At 46.6% G+C, this 15,976-nt stretch overlaps 1 protein-coding gene across 1 annotated transcript in view; it reads left to right on the forward strand.

Annotated features, from left to right (window-relative positions):
* The first annotated feature begins 15,934 nt into the window (after positions 1-15,934).
* LOC135525046 (multiple PDZ domain protein-like) overlaps positions 15,935-15,976 on the forward strand; it is a 7,122-nt gene continuing 7,080 nt past the window's right edge. Inside the window, exon 1 of the mRNA XM_064952812.1 lies at positions 15,935-15,949. Within this exon, the coding sequence (XP_064808884.1) occupies positions 15,935-15,949 (15 nt within the window). The remainder of the gene's footprint in view (positions 15,950-15,976) is intronic.

The following is a 15,976-nucleotide window of genomic DNA, read 5'->3' on the forward strand; positions in this document are numbered from 1 at the left end:
AAATAAGCATAGATATGGGTTGTATTTACAATGGTGCGTGTTCTTCACTGGTTGCCCTTTTCTCGTGGCAACAGGTCACAAATATTGCTGCACTGATGGCACACTGTGGAATTTCACCCAGTAGATATGGTAGTTTTTCAAGATTGGATTTGTTTTCAAATTCTTTGTGGATCTGGGTAATCTGAGGGAAATATGTCTCTCTAATATGGTCATACATTGGGCAGGAGGTTAGGAAGTGTAGCTTAGTTTCCACCTCATTTTGTGGGCAGTGTTTTCTCATGATTTGGTTGGGTCTAATTGTGCTGCTGTCCTGGGGCTCTGTAGGGTGTGTTTGTGAACAGAGCCCCAGGACCAGCTTGCTTAGGGGACTCTTCTCCAGGTTCATCTCTCTGTAGGTGATGGCTTTGTTGTGGAAGGTTTGGGAATCGCTTCCTTTTAGGTGGTTATAGAATTTAACGGCTCTTTTCTGGATTTTGATAATTAGTGGGTATCGGCCTAATTCTGCTCTGCATGCATTATTTGGTGTTCTACGTTGTACACGGAGGATATTTTTGCAGAATTCTGCGTGCAGAGTCTCAATTTGGTGTTTGTGAAGTCTTGGTTGGTGAGCGGACCCCAGACCTCACAACCATAAAGGGCAATGGGCTCTATGACTGATTCAAGTATTTTTAGCCAAATCCTAATTGGTATGTTGAAATTTATGTTCCTTTTGATGGCATAGAATGCCCTTCTTGCCTTGTCTCTCAGATCGTTCACAGCTTTGTGGAAGTTACCTGTGGCACTGATGTTTAGGCCAAGGTATGTATAGTTTTTTTGTGTGCTCTAGGGCAACAGTGTCTAGATGGAATTTGTATTTGTGGTCCTGGTGACTGGACCTTTTTTGGAACACCATTATTTTGGTCTTACTGAGATTTACTGTCAGGGACCAGGTCTGACAGAATCTGTGCATAAGATCTAGGTGCTGCTGTAGGCCCTCCTTGGTTGGTGACAGAAGTACCAGATCATCAGCAAACAGCAGACATTTGACTTCGGATTCTAGTAGGGTGAGGCCGGGTGCTGCAGACTTTTCTAGTTCCCGCGCCAATTCGTTGATATATATGTTGAAGAGGGTGGGGCTTAAGCTGCATCCCTGTCTAACCCCACAACCCTGTGCGAAGACATTTCTGTGTTTTTTGCCAATTTTAACTGCACACTTGTTGTTTGTTCTCTCTCTCTCTCTCTCTCTCTCTCTCTCTCTCTCTATCTCTCTCTGTGTATATATATATGTATATATGTATTTTTTTCATATTTTTGTTTCAAGGGCCTTATTGGCATGGGAAACATGTGTTAATATTGCCAAAGCAAGTGAGGTAGATAATATATAAAGTGAAATAAAAATTAACAGTAAACATTACACATACAGAAGTTTCAAAACAATAAAGACATTACAAATGTCATATTATATATATACAGTGTTTTAACTATGTACAAATGGTTAAGGTATACAAGGAAAAATAAATTAGCATAAATATGGGTTGTATTTACAATGGTGTTTGTTCTTCACTGGTTGCCCTTTTCTCGTGGCAACAGGTCACAAATCTTGCTGCTGTGATGGCACACTGTGGAATTTCACCCAGTAGATATGGGAGTTTATCAACATTGGATTTGTTTTCGAATTCTTTGTGGATCTGTGTCATCTGAGGGAAATATGTCTCTCTAATATGGTCATACATTGGGCAGGAGGTTAGGAAGTGCAGCTCAGTTTCCACCTCATTTTGTGGGCAGTGAGCACATAGCCTGTCTTCTCTTGAGAGCCATGTCTGCCTAACTCTCTCTATATCTCTCTAACTCTCCAGTGCAATCAATTTAGCCAATGTCTCCCTCTACTGGAATTATAAATTTCTCTGGCCTTCACCAGGTGTGTGTGTGTGTGTGTGTGTGTGTGTGTGTGTGTGTGTGTGTGTGTGTGTGTGTGTGTGTGTGTGTGTGTGTGTGTGTGTGTGTGTGTGTGTGTGTGTGTGTGTGTGTGTGTGTGTGTGTGTGTGCGACCATCCAGGTAAATGGTGTGGACCTGCGTAGTGCGGCCCATGAGGATGCCATCACAGCCCTAAGGCAGACCCCGGCCAAGGTGTGTCTTAAGGTTCTACGGGACGAGGCGAGGTACCGCGACCAGGAGAACCTAGATGTGTTCAGTGTGGAACTGCAGAAAAAGGCTGGCCGTGGCCTGGGCCTCAGTATCGTCGGCAAGAGGTGCAGTAGCAACTCACACACACACACACACACATTCATTGTGCCTTCATAAAATACGTTTTACCACTATCAGGAAGTTTAATGTGAACCAGAAAGACATGTAAGGGGATCTATACTGTAGCTACACTCTTACCTGGGGTTTGTTGTCAGTAGTGTTCTTTGGTTACCTACACGCTCTCCCTAGAAGGGCAAGGATGAGATCCATTTTGAGTTACCTACACGCTCTCCCTAGGAGGGCGAGGATGAGATCCATTTTGAGTTACCTACACGCTCTCCCTAGGAGGGCGAGGATGAGATCCATTTTGAGTTACCTACACGCTCTCCCTAGGAGGGCGAGGATGAGATCCATTTTGAGTTACCTACACGCTCTCCCTAGGAGGGCAAGGATGAGATCCATTTTGAGCTACCTACACGCTCTCCCTAGAAGGGCAAGGATGAGATCCATTTTGAGCTACCTACACGCTCCTGAGCTACCTAGGAGGGCAAGGATGAGATCCATTTTGAGCTACCTACACGCTCTCCCTAGAAGGGCAAGGATGAGATCCATTTTGAGTTACCTACACGCTCTCCCTAGGAGGGCAAGGATGAGATCCATTTTGAGCTACCTACACATTTTGAGCTACCTACACGCTCTCCCTAGGAGGGCAAGGAGATCCATTTTGAGCTACCTACACGCTCTCCCTAGGAGGGCAAGGATGAGATCCATTTTGAGCTACCTACACGCTCTCCCTAGGAGGGCAAGGATGAGATCCATTTTGAGCTACCTACACGCTCTCCCTAGGAGGGCAAGGATGAGATCCATTTTGAGCTACCTACACGCTCTCCCTAGGAGGGCAAGGATGAGATCCATTTTGAGCTACCTACACGCTCTCCCTAGGAGGGCAAGGATGAGATCCATTTTGAGCTACCTACACGCTCTCCCTAGGAGGGCAAGGATGAGATCCATTTTGAGCTACCTACACGCTCCCTAGGAGGGCAAGGATGAGATCCATTTTGAGGCTCTCCCTAGGAGGGCGAGGATGAGATCCATTTTGAGCTACCTACACGCTCTCCCTAGGAGGGCGAGGATGAGATCCATTTTGAGCTACCTACACGCTCTCCCTAGGAGGGCGAGGATGAGATCCATTTTGAGTTACCTACACGCTCTCCCTAGGAGGGCGAGGATGAGATCCATTTTGAGCGTACGTAGCCATAGGAATTAATCAAGTATTTTATTTATATGGTAGGAACGGCACAGGGGTGTTCATCTCAGACGTGGTGAAAGGGGGCGCCGCCGAGCTGGATGGCCGGCTGATGCAAGGGGACCAGATTATCTCTGTCAACGGAGATGACATGAGGTCTGCCTTGCAGGAGACGGTAGCTGCCATTCTCAAGGTGAGGGGGGGGGGGGGCTCACCGTCACACCAAAAACCAACCACATAGACTTGATGTATGAAACGGCCTGCAGTCCAGTTTGAATTAAACTGCCATTATAGACAGACATACACTACCATTCAAAATTTTGGGGTCACTTAGAAATGCCCTTGTTTTTGAAAGAATAATTGCTAAAGGGTTTTCTAATGATCAAACAAACAAATAACTACAGCCTTCACAGACAAAGAACTACACTAAAACAAATATCAACAGCTAATACTTGAAGCACATCAAAGTAACACATCAAAGAACATCCCTCTCATTGTCAGAGTCCAAAACCATTAAGTGCAATAGTAATGGAGTCTTTTTGTAGGTACTGTTCGTTGAACAAAGCCGATGGGAAAATTCATGTTTTTAGATAAAAGCTGAAAATAAGGTCTGTCGTATAAACATAGGCTTAGGAGACATTATATGTTTTGTTCTATGGGATCATCTTAATCAGCTAACGTTAATGTTCTAGCATTCATGTAATAACAAAAGCAGATCATTTCCGTTTTTTAGGATTACAAGCTGTCGAGCTCTCTGTACCAGCCGGTCACTAGCCACCAAACTCTTCTTCCTTCTTCCACAAGGGGTCACAAATGGTACATTTATGTTCAAAGGCTGCAGTGCTCTCTTGTGAATTGGTGGAGCGGAGAGGCTTTGTGGTTGGTTTGGCTCCAGTCCTTTACTATGTGGAGACCCTCTAAAGTGGGTGTTTTGTGTGCCCTTTGCACATCGAGAGACTGAAATATCCCATTCCTCCTTGCAAAACAGCTCGAGCTCAGTGAGGTTGTATGGAGAGCATTTGTGAACAGCAGTTTTCAGTTCTTTCCACAGATTCTCGATTGGATTCAGGTCTGGACTTTGATTTGGCCATTCTAACACCTGTATATGTTTTAATTTTGAACCATTCCATTGTAGATTTTGCTTTATGTTTTGGATCATTGTCTTGTTGGAAGACAAATCTCCGTCCCAGTCTCAGGTCTTTTGCCCTTGCTACAGTGGTGTACACTACATTTACAGTGCTGAGGTTTATAACACTGTATCCTGTGCCCTTGCTACAGTGGTGTACACTACATTTACAGTGCTGAGGTATATAACACTGTATCCTGTGCCCTTGCTACAGTGGTGTACACTACATTTACAGTGCTGAGGTATATAACACTGTATCCTGTGCCCTTGCTACAGTGGTGTACACTACATTTACAGTGCACACTGTATCCTGTGCCCTTGCTACAGTGGTGTACACTACATTTACAGTGCTGAGGTTTATAACAACACTGTATCCTGTGCCCTTGCTACAGTGGTGTACACTACATTTACAGTGCTGAGGTATATAATAACACTGTAACAGTGGTGTACACTACATTTACAGTGCTGAGGTATATAACAACACTGTATCCTGTGCCCTTGCTACAGTGGTGTACACTACATTTACAGTGCTGAGGCTACATATACAACACTGTATCCTGTATAACACCCTTGCTACAGTGGTGTACACTACATTTACAGTGCTGAGGTATATAATAACACTGTATCCTGTGCCCTTGCTACAGTGGTGTACACTACATTTACAGTGCTGAGGTATATAACAACACTGTATCCTGTGCCCTTGCTACAGTGGTGTACACTACATTTACAGTGCTGAGGTATATATAACACTTTATCCTGTGCCCTTGCTACAGTGGTGTACACTACATTTACAGTGCTGAGGTATATAACACTGTATCCTGTGCCCTTGCTACAGTGGTGTACACTACATTTACAGTGCTGAGGTATATAATAACACTGTATCCTGTGCCCTTGCTACAGTGGTGTACACTACATTTACAGTGCTGAGGTATATAACACTGTATCCTGTGCCCTTGCTACAGTGGTGTACACTACATTTACAGTGCTGTAGGTACATATACATTTACAAGGTTTATAACAACACTGTATCCTGTGCCCTTGCTACAGTGGTGTACACTACATTTACAGTGCTGAGGTTTATAACAACACTGTATCCTGTGCCCTTGCTACAGTGGTGTACACTACATTTACAGTGCTAAGGTATATAACACTGTAGCAAGGGCACAGGATAACACTGTAGTGCCCTTGCTACATACACTACATTTACAGTGCTGTTTAGCACTGTAAATACATTTAGTGCTGATATATAACACTGTATCCTGTGCCCTTGCTACAGTGGTGTACACTCCAGTGCATTATAACACTGTATCCTGTGCTTGCTACAGTTGTCTACATTTACAGTGCTGAGGTATATAACACTGTACTCAGTGGTTCACTACATTTCGTGCTGGGGCCATTTCCTGTGCTCTTGAACAGTGGTGTATTGACATTTACAGTACCCCTGAGCCCTTTTAACTACATTTACAGTGCTGGGTATATAACATATGGGTGGTCCCAGCAGGGAACAAATTCTTATTGAACCCACGACAAGCCCTCCCGCTTGGCGTTGTCGGGATAAGCGAACCAGGGTCAGTGCTCTACCGGGTTGGGTTATGTCTAAAGTAGTGCACTATGTCACAGGACTTGTAGGGAGGTTACCATTTAGGACTTGTTAGGTTCATTTAGGACTTGTAGGGAGTAGGTTACCATTTAGGACTTGTAGGGAGTAGGTTACCATTTAGGACTTGTAGGGAGTAGGTTACCATTTAGGACTTGTAGGCAGTAGGTTACCATTTAGGACTTGTAATGAGTAGGTTATCATTTAGGACTTGTAGGGAGTAGGTTACCATTTAGGACTTGTAGGGAGTAGGTTACCATTTAGGACTTGTAGGAGTAGGTTATCATTTAGGACTTGTTGAGTAGGTTACCATTTAGGACTTGTAGGGAGTAGGTTATCATTTAGGACTTGTAGTGAGTAGGTTACCATTTAGGACTTGTAGGTTATCATTTAGGAGTGAGGTTATCATTTAGGACTTGTTATCATTTAGGGGAGTAGGTTACCATTTAGGACTTGTAGGGAGTAGGTTACCATTTAGGACTTGTAGGGAGTAGGTTACCATTTAGGACTTGTAGGGAGTAGGTTACCATTTAGGACTTGTAGGGAGTAGGTTACCATTTAGGACGCACTATATGATATGGAGATCCTGTCAGGTTGAAGTGCAAAGTTTTGTCCTCAGTATTAAACATGGAAGTGGAGCTCCTACCAGGTTGCAATTGGAAGTGAACACTGTAAGGCCAGTCCCTAGCTGCTCTGGTCTGGTGCTACCTGTGCCTACGTGTGCCTCTGCAGTGTGCCAGGGGGGTGGTGCTCCTGGAGCTGGGCCGACTGAAGGCTGCCTCCTGGCTCTCTTCCAGACGTCCCTCCCAGGGAAGCCAGGTGTGTGTGTGTGTGTGTGTGTGTGCGTGCGTGCGTGCGTGCCCGCCCGTTGTCACCCCGCTGCCCGGGCGCTTGCATGCATAAGCTCAGTCATCGACTGACCCTGGCTGCTGTGTCATTAATACCCCTGTCTCTCCTCATTCTCTCCATTCATCACGTGCATGGAAGCCAAAATGGCCATCTGATGGTTGTTTAGCAGGCTACTTCTGGTGTCACCTGTATGTCACTCAGCCACCCAGCCAAACTTACCGCCACCGGGCAGCATGCCTCAGTGTGTGTGTTTTCTCCTGACTGGATCATAGCTCTGTTCCCCCTCCCTCTCTCCAGCAGATGAGTCACGTGAGTGCCAACAGCACAATCGTCACGCCCCACCCCCCGCTAAACTCCACCCCTTCCACCTCTCAGCTCCTCAATAACGTCAGGAAGCCAATGACAGTGGGCATGACATCATCACAAAGCGCAGGTAAAGTAGCACCAGTCCCTTTCCTTAGAGAGTAGGACCAGGACCCTTTCCACAGAGAGTAGGACCAGACCCTTTCCACAGAGAGTAGGACCAGACCCTTTCCACAGAGAGTAGGACCAGACCCTTTCCACAGAGAGTAGGACCAGACCCTTTCCACAGAGAGTAGGACAAGACCCTTTCCACAGAGAGTAGGACCAGACCCTTTCCACAGAGAGTAGGACCAGACCCTTTCCACAGAGAGTAGGACCAGACCCTTTCCACCAGAGAGTAGGACCAGACCCTTTCCACCGAGAGTAGGACCAGACCCTTTCCACAGAGAGTAGGACCAGACCCTTTCCCACCAGAGAGTAGGACCAGACCCTTTCCACAGAGAGTAGGACCAGACCGTTTCCACCAGACCCTTTCCACAAAGAGTAGGACCAGACCCTTTCCACAGAGAGTAGGACCAGACCCTTTCCAGAGAGTAGGACCAGTCCCTTTCCTTAGAGAGTAGGACCAGACCCTTTCCACCAGAGAGTAGGACCAGTCACTTTCCTTAGAGGGTAGGACCAGTCCCTTTCCACAGAGAGTAGGACCCTTTCCACAGAGAGTAGGACCAGACCCTTTCCACAGAGAGTAGAACCCTTTCCACAGAGATTAGGACCAGACCCTTTCCAGAGAGAGTAGGACCCTTTCCACAGAGAGTAGGACCAGACACTTTCCACAGAGAGTAGGACCAGACCCTTTCCACAGAGAGTAGGACCAGACCCTTTCCACAGAGAGTAGGACCAGACCCTTTCCACAGAGAGTAGGACCAGACCCTTTCCACAGAGAGTAGGACCAGTCCCTTTCCACAGAGAGTAGGACCAGACCCTTTCCACAGAGAGTGTGACCCTTTCCACAGAGAGTAGGACCAGACCCTTTCCACAGAGAGTAGGACCAGACCCTTTCCACAGAGAGTAGGACCAGACCCTTTCCACAGAGAGTAGGACCAGACCCTTTCCTTAGAGAGTAGGACCAGACCCTTTCCACAGAGAGTAGAACCCTTTCCACAGAGATTAGGACCAGACCCTTTCCACCGAGAGTAGGACCAGACCCTTTCCACAGAGAGTAGGACCAGTCCCTTTCCACAGAGAGTAGGACCAGACCCTTTCCACAGAGAGTAGGAACCCTTTCCACAGAGAGTAGGACCAGACCCTTTCCACAGAGAGTAGGACCAGTCCCTTTCCACAGAGAGTAGGACCAGACCCTTTCCACAGAGAGTGTGACCCTTTCCACAGAGAGTAGGACCAGACCCTTTCCACAGAGAGTAGGACCAGACCCTTTCCACAGAGAGTAGGACCAGACCCTTTCCACAGAGTGTAGGACCAGACCCTTTCCACAAGAGTAGGACCCTTTCCACAGAGAGTAGGACCAGTCCCTTTCCACAGAGAGTAGGACCAGTCCCTTTCCACAGAGTGTAGGACCAGACTCCTTTCCACAGAGAGTGTGACCCTTTCCACAGAGAGTAGGACCAGACCCTTTCCACAGAGAGTGTGACCCTTTCCACAGAGAGTAGAACCAGACCCTTTCCACAGAGAGTAGGACCAGACCCTTTCCACAGAGAGTAGGACCAGTCCCTTTCCACAGAGAGTAGGACCAGACCCTTTCCACCGAGAGTAGGACCCTTTCCACAGAGAGTAGGACCAGTCCCTTTCCTTAGAGAGTAGGACCAGACCCTTTCCACAGAGAGTAGGACCAGTCCCTTTCCACAGAGAGTAGGACCAGTGCCTTTCCACAGAGAGTAGGACCCTTTCCACAGAGAGTAGGACCAGTCCCTTTCCACAGAGAGTAGGACCAGACCCTTTCCACAGAGAGTAGGACAAGACCCTTTCCACAGAGAGTAGGACCAGTGCCTTTCCACAGAGAGTAGGACCCTTTCCACAGAGAGTAGGACCAGTCCCTTTCCTTTAGAGAGTAGGACCAGACCCTTTCCACAGAGAGTAGGACCAGACCCTTTCCACAGAGAGTAGGACAAGACCCTTTCCACAGAGTAGGAGACCCTTTCCACAGAGAGTAGGACCAGTGCCTTTCCACAGAGAGTAGGACCCTTTCCACAGAGAGTAGGACCAGTCCCTTTCCTTAGAGAGTAGGACCAGTCCCTTTCCACAGAGAGTAGGACCAGCCCCTTTCCACAGAGAGTAGGACCAGACCCTTTCCACAGAGAGTAGGACCAGACCCTTTCCACAGAGAGTAGGACCAGTCCCTTTCCACAGAGAGTAGGACCAGACCCTTTCCACAGAGAGTAGGACCAGACCCTTTCCACAGAGATTAGGACCAGACCCTTTCCACAGAGAGTAGGACCAGTCCCTTTCCACAGAGAGTAGGACCAGTCCCTTTCCACAGAGAGTAGGACCAGACCCTTTCCACAAAGAGTAGGACCCTTTCCACAGAGAGTAGGACCAGTCCCTTTCCACAGAGAGTAGGACCAGACCCTTTCCACAGAGATTAGGACCAGACCCTTTCCACAGAGAGTAGGACCATTTCCACAGAGAGTGTAACTGTAGGAAAAGGTTCAGAAACTGCCCGTGCTGGAATTACACACAGTTAGTTTCCCGTCCTCATCTTTTTCCCTTTCTGGGTTTGTCGTAGCTGCAGAAACAGTGATACGCACTGTGGAGATCACAAGGGTGAGTTGAGCTGTCTCCAGTTATGTTTAGTGGGTTTAAACTGCTCATAATATGCACATTTATATCTATAGACTATACTGTATACTCTGCCAATTCAACTCTAGAAGCTTTCTTTATTGTCATGAAAATGATGACGACAATCACAATATCCTCTTCTATACCAGTTTATTATTAATAATGATAATAGCATTGACGATATCTCTCAGGGTCCTACTGATGCGTTGGGGATCAGTATAGCTGGGGGGAAGGACAGTCCTCTGGGGGATATCCCCATCTTCCTGGCCATGATCCAGGCCAACGGGGTGGCAGCCAAGACACACCGGCTCAAGGTACGTATGTGTGTGTGCGTGTGTGTGTGAGTGTGCGAGAGAACGCCCAGTGTCTTAGAATCCCCTTACTGTCTGTGATGGCTCACCCTGGCGTGTGCTTGTGTGTCTCTGTCTCTCTCTGTCTCTCTCTCTCTGTCTCTCTCTCTCTCCTCTCTCTCCCCTTCCTTCCTTCTTTCCTCCCTTCCTCCAGGTGGGTGATAGGATCGTGAGTATCAACTCCCAGTCTCTGGAAGGCCTGTCCCATGGGGATGTAGTCACCATGCTGAAGAATGCCTACGGCAGCATCATTCTCTCCAGGTACACACAGATCATTCTCTGGGTTCACACAAATCATTCTCCGGGTTCACACAGATCATTCTCTGGGTTCACACAGATCATTCTCCGGGTTCACACAAATCATTCTCCAGGTTCACACAGATCATTCTCTTTTCACAGGTAACCACACAGATCATTCTCTGGGTCACACAAATCATTCTCCAGGTTCACACAGATCACATGGAACACATTCTCCGGGTTCACACAGATCATTCAGGGTTCACACAAATCATTCTCCAGGTTACATCGTTTTTACACACAGATGCATTCACACATGGAACACATACACACAGAGACACCAATATTACACGTTCTTTCCACATTTTGTTCCACATTTTGTTATGTGGCAGCCTTATTCTAAAATAGATTTTATTTCTCACCCTTATCAATCTATACACAATACCCCATAATGACAAAAACAAAAATGCTTTTTAGAAATGTTTGCAAATTTTAAAAAAAACAGAGACTTGTCCTGAAGCCACTCTTGCGTTGTCTGGCCTGTGTTCTTAGGGTCGCTGTCCTTTTGGAAGGTGACCTTTCGCCCTAGTCTGAGGTCCTGAGCTCTCTCGAGCAGGTTTTCAACAAGGATCTCTCTATACTTGGCTCCGTTTATCTTTTACTTGATCCTGACTAGTCTCCCAGTCCGTGCTGCTGAAAATCATTCCCACAGCATGATGCTGCCACCACCATGCTTCACCGTAGGGATGGTACCAGGTTTCTTCCAGACGTGACGCTTGGCATTCAGGCTGAAGAGTTCCATCTTGATTTCATCAGACCAGAGAATCTTGTTTCTCATGGTCTGGAGTCCTTTAGATGCCTTTCGGCAAACTCCAAGTGGCCAGTCATGTGCCTTTTACTGAGGAAAAAGGCCTGATTGGTGGAGTGCTGCAGAGATGGTTGTCCTTCTGGAAGGTTCTCCCATCTCCACAGAGGAACTGGAGCTCTGGCAGAGTGACCATCGGGTTCTTGTAACCTCCCTGACCAAGGCCCTTCTCCCCCGATTGCTCAGTTTGGCCGGGCGGCCGGCTGTAAGAAGAGTCTTGGTGGTTCCAAACTTCTTCCACTTAAGAATGATTGAGGCCACTGTGTTCTTGAGGACCTTCAATGCTGTAAAAATGTTTTGGTACCCTTCCCCAGATCTGTGCCTCGACACAATCCTGTCTCTGAGCTCTGTAGACAATTCCTTCGACCTCATGGCTTGGTTTTTGCTCTGACATGCACTTTCAACTGTGGGACCTTATATAGACAGGTGTGTGCCTTTCTAAATCATGTCCAATCAATAGAATGTACCGCAGGTGGACTCCAATCAAGTTGTAGAAACATCTCAAGGATGATCAATGGAAACAGGATGCACCTGAGCTCAATTTCGAGTCTCATAGAAAAGGGTCTGAATACTTATGTAAATAAGGTATTTCTGTTTTTTATTAATACATTTGCAAAAAAAAATGAAAAACTATTTTCACTTTGTCATTATGGGTTATCGTGTGTAGATTGATGAGGAAAAAATATTTTATACATTTTAGAACAAGGCTGTAACAATTTTTGGGGGAAAAAGTCAAGGAGTCTCAATACTTTCCAAATGCACGCATGCCTGCTCCCGCTTCTCCTCTCTGGCGCTCGAGGGCCCTTCATTACGGACACCTGTCACAATCATTACGCGCATCAGCGCTCATTGGACTCACCTGGACTCCATTACTTTGTTGATTGCACCTCTATATCTGTCTGGTCCTCAGTTGGTTCCCCATGTCAGCATTATTGTCTTCATGTCGTTTTGTTCTCCCTGTCCAGACACTGTTCTTGTTTGTTTTTTTGTCCGTTTTCCATTAAATGTTCACTCCCTCTACTTGCTTCTTGTCTCCAGCATCGGTCTTTACAGTATACACACATACACACAGTACACACACATTTCTGTATGGTCAAATGAAATATCAGTTATCAAACGTGATATCACTCAATGTAACCACATTGTTTTTTAATTGCCTATTATTTTACATCCATCAAATAATTGTTTCCTGATAAGAGATGTAAATAAAATCATACATTTTTCTAATATACATTCTTGAAAAACCTGGATGTGTCTGTGTTTAGCAGTGTGTGTGTGTGTGTACCTAATGTGTACCGTATGTGTGTGCATTGGTAGATCCTGCCGTGCGTGTGTGTGTGCGCGTGCACGCTACCATCCGGGCACTGTGTGGTTATCAGCTTGTTGCAGCCGGTTGGCAGTTTGGTCAGATAATCCCAGGCCTTTATGTTAATGCTGCTCTATTGGTCCGGCTCCAGCAGCCTTAGCACTGGACTGTTAGACTGGACTGTTAGACTGGACTGTTAGACTGGACTGTTGGACTGGACTGTTGGACTGGACTCTCAGCACTGGACTCTCAGCACTGGACTGTCAGCACTGGACTGTCAGACTGGACTGTCAGCACTGGACTGTCAGACTGGACTGTCAGACTGGACTGTTAGACTGGACTGTCAGACTGGACTTTTAGACTGGACTCTCAGCACTGGACTGTTAGACTGACACCTAGACTGGACTCTCAGCACTGGACTCTCAGCACTGGACTGTTAGACTGGACTGTTGGACTGGACTGTTGGACTGGACTGTTAGACTGGACTGTTAGACTGGGCTGTTAGACTGGGTTGTTAGACTGGACTGTTAGACTGGACTGTCAGACTGGACTGTCAGACTAGACTGTTAGACTGGACTGTCAGACTGGACTGTTAGACTGGACTGTTAGACTGGACTGTCAGACTGGACTGCCAGACTGGACTGTCAGACTGGACTGTCAGACTGGACTCTCAGCACTGGACTGTTAGACTGACACCTAGACTGGACTCTCAGCACTGGACTCTCAGCACTGGACTGTTAGACTGGACTGTCAGACTGGACTGTCAGACTGGACTGTCAGACTGGGTTGTTAGACTGGACTGTTTGACTGGGTTGTTAGACTGGACTGTTAGACTGGGTTGTTAGACTGGACTGTTAGACTTGACTGTCAGACTGGACTGTCAGACTGGACTGTCAGACTGGACTTTTAGACTGGACTGTCAGACTGGACTGTTAGACTGGGTTGTTAGACTGGACTGTCAGACTGGACTGTTAGACTGGACTGTCAGACTGGACTGTCAGACTGGACAGTTAGACTGGTCTGTCAGACTGGGTTGTTAGACTGGGTTGTTAGACTGGACTGTTCAGACTGGACTGTCAGACTGGACTGACTTAGACTGGGTTGTTACTGGACTGTTAGACTGGACTGTTAGACTGGTCTGTTAGACTGGACTGTCAGACTGGGTTAGACTGGTCTGTCATCAGCACTGGACAGTGTAGACTGGACTGTCAGACTGGACTGTTAGACTGGGTTGTTAGACTGGGTTGTTAGACTGGACTGTCAGACTGGACTGTCAGACTGGACTGTTAGACTGGACTGTCAGACTGGTCTGTCAGACTGGACTGTTAGACTGGACTGTTAGACTGGATCTCTCTCTGTCCAGACTTTTGCTGTTGTTTGACTGGGTTGTTAGACTGGACTGTTTGATCTGACACTGTTAGACTGGGCTGTTAGACTGGACTGTCTAAGACACTGCACGCAGTCAGACTGGACTGTCAGACTGGTTCAATTCCAGGCTGGACTCATAGCACTGGACTGATTAGACTGACACCATAGACTGGACTCTCAGCACTGGACTGTCAGGTTGGACTGTCAGACTGGACTTTAGACTGGGTTGTTAGACTGGACTGTCAGACTGACTGTCAGACTGGACTGTCATGTATATTTGACTGTAACTGGTCTTAACTGGACTAATGTAACTGGAACTGTTAGACTGGACTGTTAGACTGATTTATATTTACCTGATTTGAGACTATATTCATTTGTTGACTTTGTTAGACTGGGTTGTTAGACTGGCCTATTCATTGTATTGGTAAGTGTGTTAGGATAAACAGGAAGTTGGGCCTTCGGGAGGGGAGTCCTTGCTAGATGGACGGTATAGTTTTTTGACCATACATCCATCCAAGCTTCAGGCTTGGGCAGTGGACTGGACCACTAGACTGGACTGTAAATTAGACTTTGTTGTTAAGACTGACTTCTACTCTCTGACTGGTTTTCAACTGGACTGTTAGACTCTTTGTCAGACTGGACTGTTAGACTTCTACTCTCTCTGTTAGACTGGGTCAACTCTCTTTGACTCTCTCTTAGACTGGACTGTTAGACTCTCTTCTACTCTCTTAGACTGGACTGTTAGACTGGACTGTCAGACTGGACTGTCAGACTGGACTTTTCAACTGGACTCTCTCAGCACTCTCTTGTTAGACTCTCTTCTACTCTCTCAGACTGGACTCTCAGCACTGGACTTTCAGACTCTCTGTCAGACTGGACTTTTCAGACTGGACTCTTAGACTCTCTGTTAGACTCTCTTTTAGACTGGGTTGTTAGACTGGACTCAGACTGGACTTTTCAGACTGGACTCTTCTAGACTCTGTCAGACTCTAGACTGGACTTTCAACTCTCTTCTACTCAATTCAATTCAATTCACTGGACTTTAGCACTGGACATGTGTTAGACTGGCAACTGTTAGACTGGACTGTATAGACTGGACAATAAAAAATTTAGACTGGACTCTCAGCACTGGGTTGTTAGACTGGGACTGTCTAGACTGGACTCTCAGACTGGGACTGTTAGACTGGACTGTTAGACTGGACTGTCAGACTGGACTGTTAGACTCTCTTCTACTCTCTTGTTAGACTGGTCTGTTAGACTCCATCTGTTAGACTGGACTGTTAGACTGGACTGTCAGACTGGGACTGTTGACTGGACTGTTAGACTGGTCTCTTTTCAACTGGACACTCTCTCCCTGGTCCCTCTCTTTTCAACTGGACTCTTCTCCCTCTCTTTTCAACTCTGGACTACTTAGACTGACTCCTGACTCTCTCTCCCTCTCGCTCTTTTCAACTCTCTTCTACTCTCTCTCCTCTTTTCAACTCTCTTCTACTCTCTCTCCCTCTCGCTCTTTTCAACACTCTTCACTCTCTTTCTCTCTCCCTCTTTTCAACTCTCCTCACTCTTTCTGCAGCTCTCTTTCAACTCTAGTCACTCTCTCTCCCTCTCGCTCTCTTTTAACCTCTACCTGTCTCTCTTTCTCTCTCTTATTCCATCCATCCCTCTTATCCATCCCCCTATCTGTTATTCATTTCCATACACACAAGTAATCCTTAAAGCTGGAATCCTTAATGGTCAAACTGCCAGTCCGTTTGGTTACAACAACAAAGAAG

Source organism: Oncorhynchus masou, chromosome 31 (assembly GCF_036934945.1).
Source record: "Oncorhynchus masou masou isolate Uvic2021 chromosome 31, UVic_Omas_1.1, whole genome shotgun sequence".
NCBI lineage: Eukaryota > Metazoa > Chordata > Actinopteri > Salmoniformes > Salmonidae > Oncorhynchus > Oncorhynchus masou.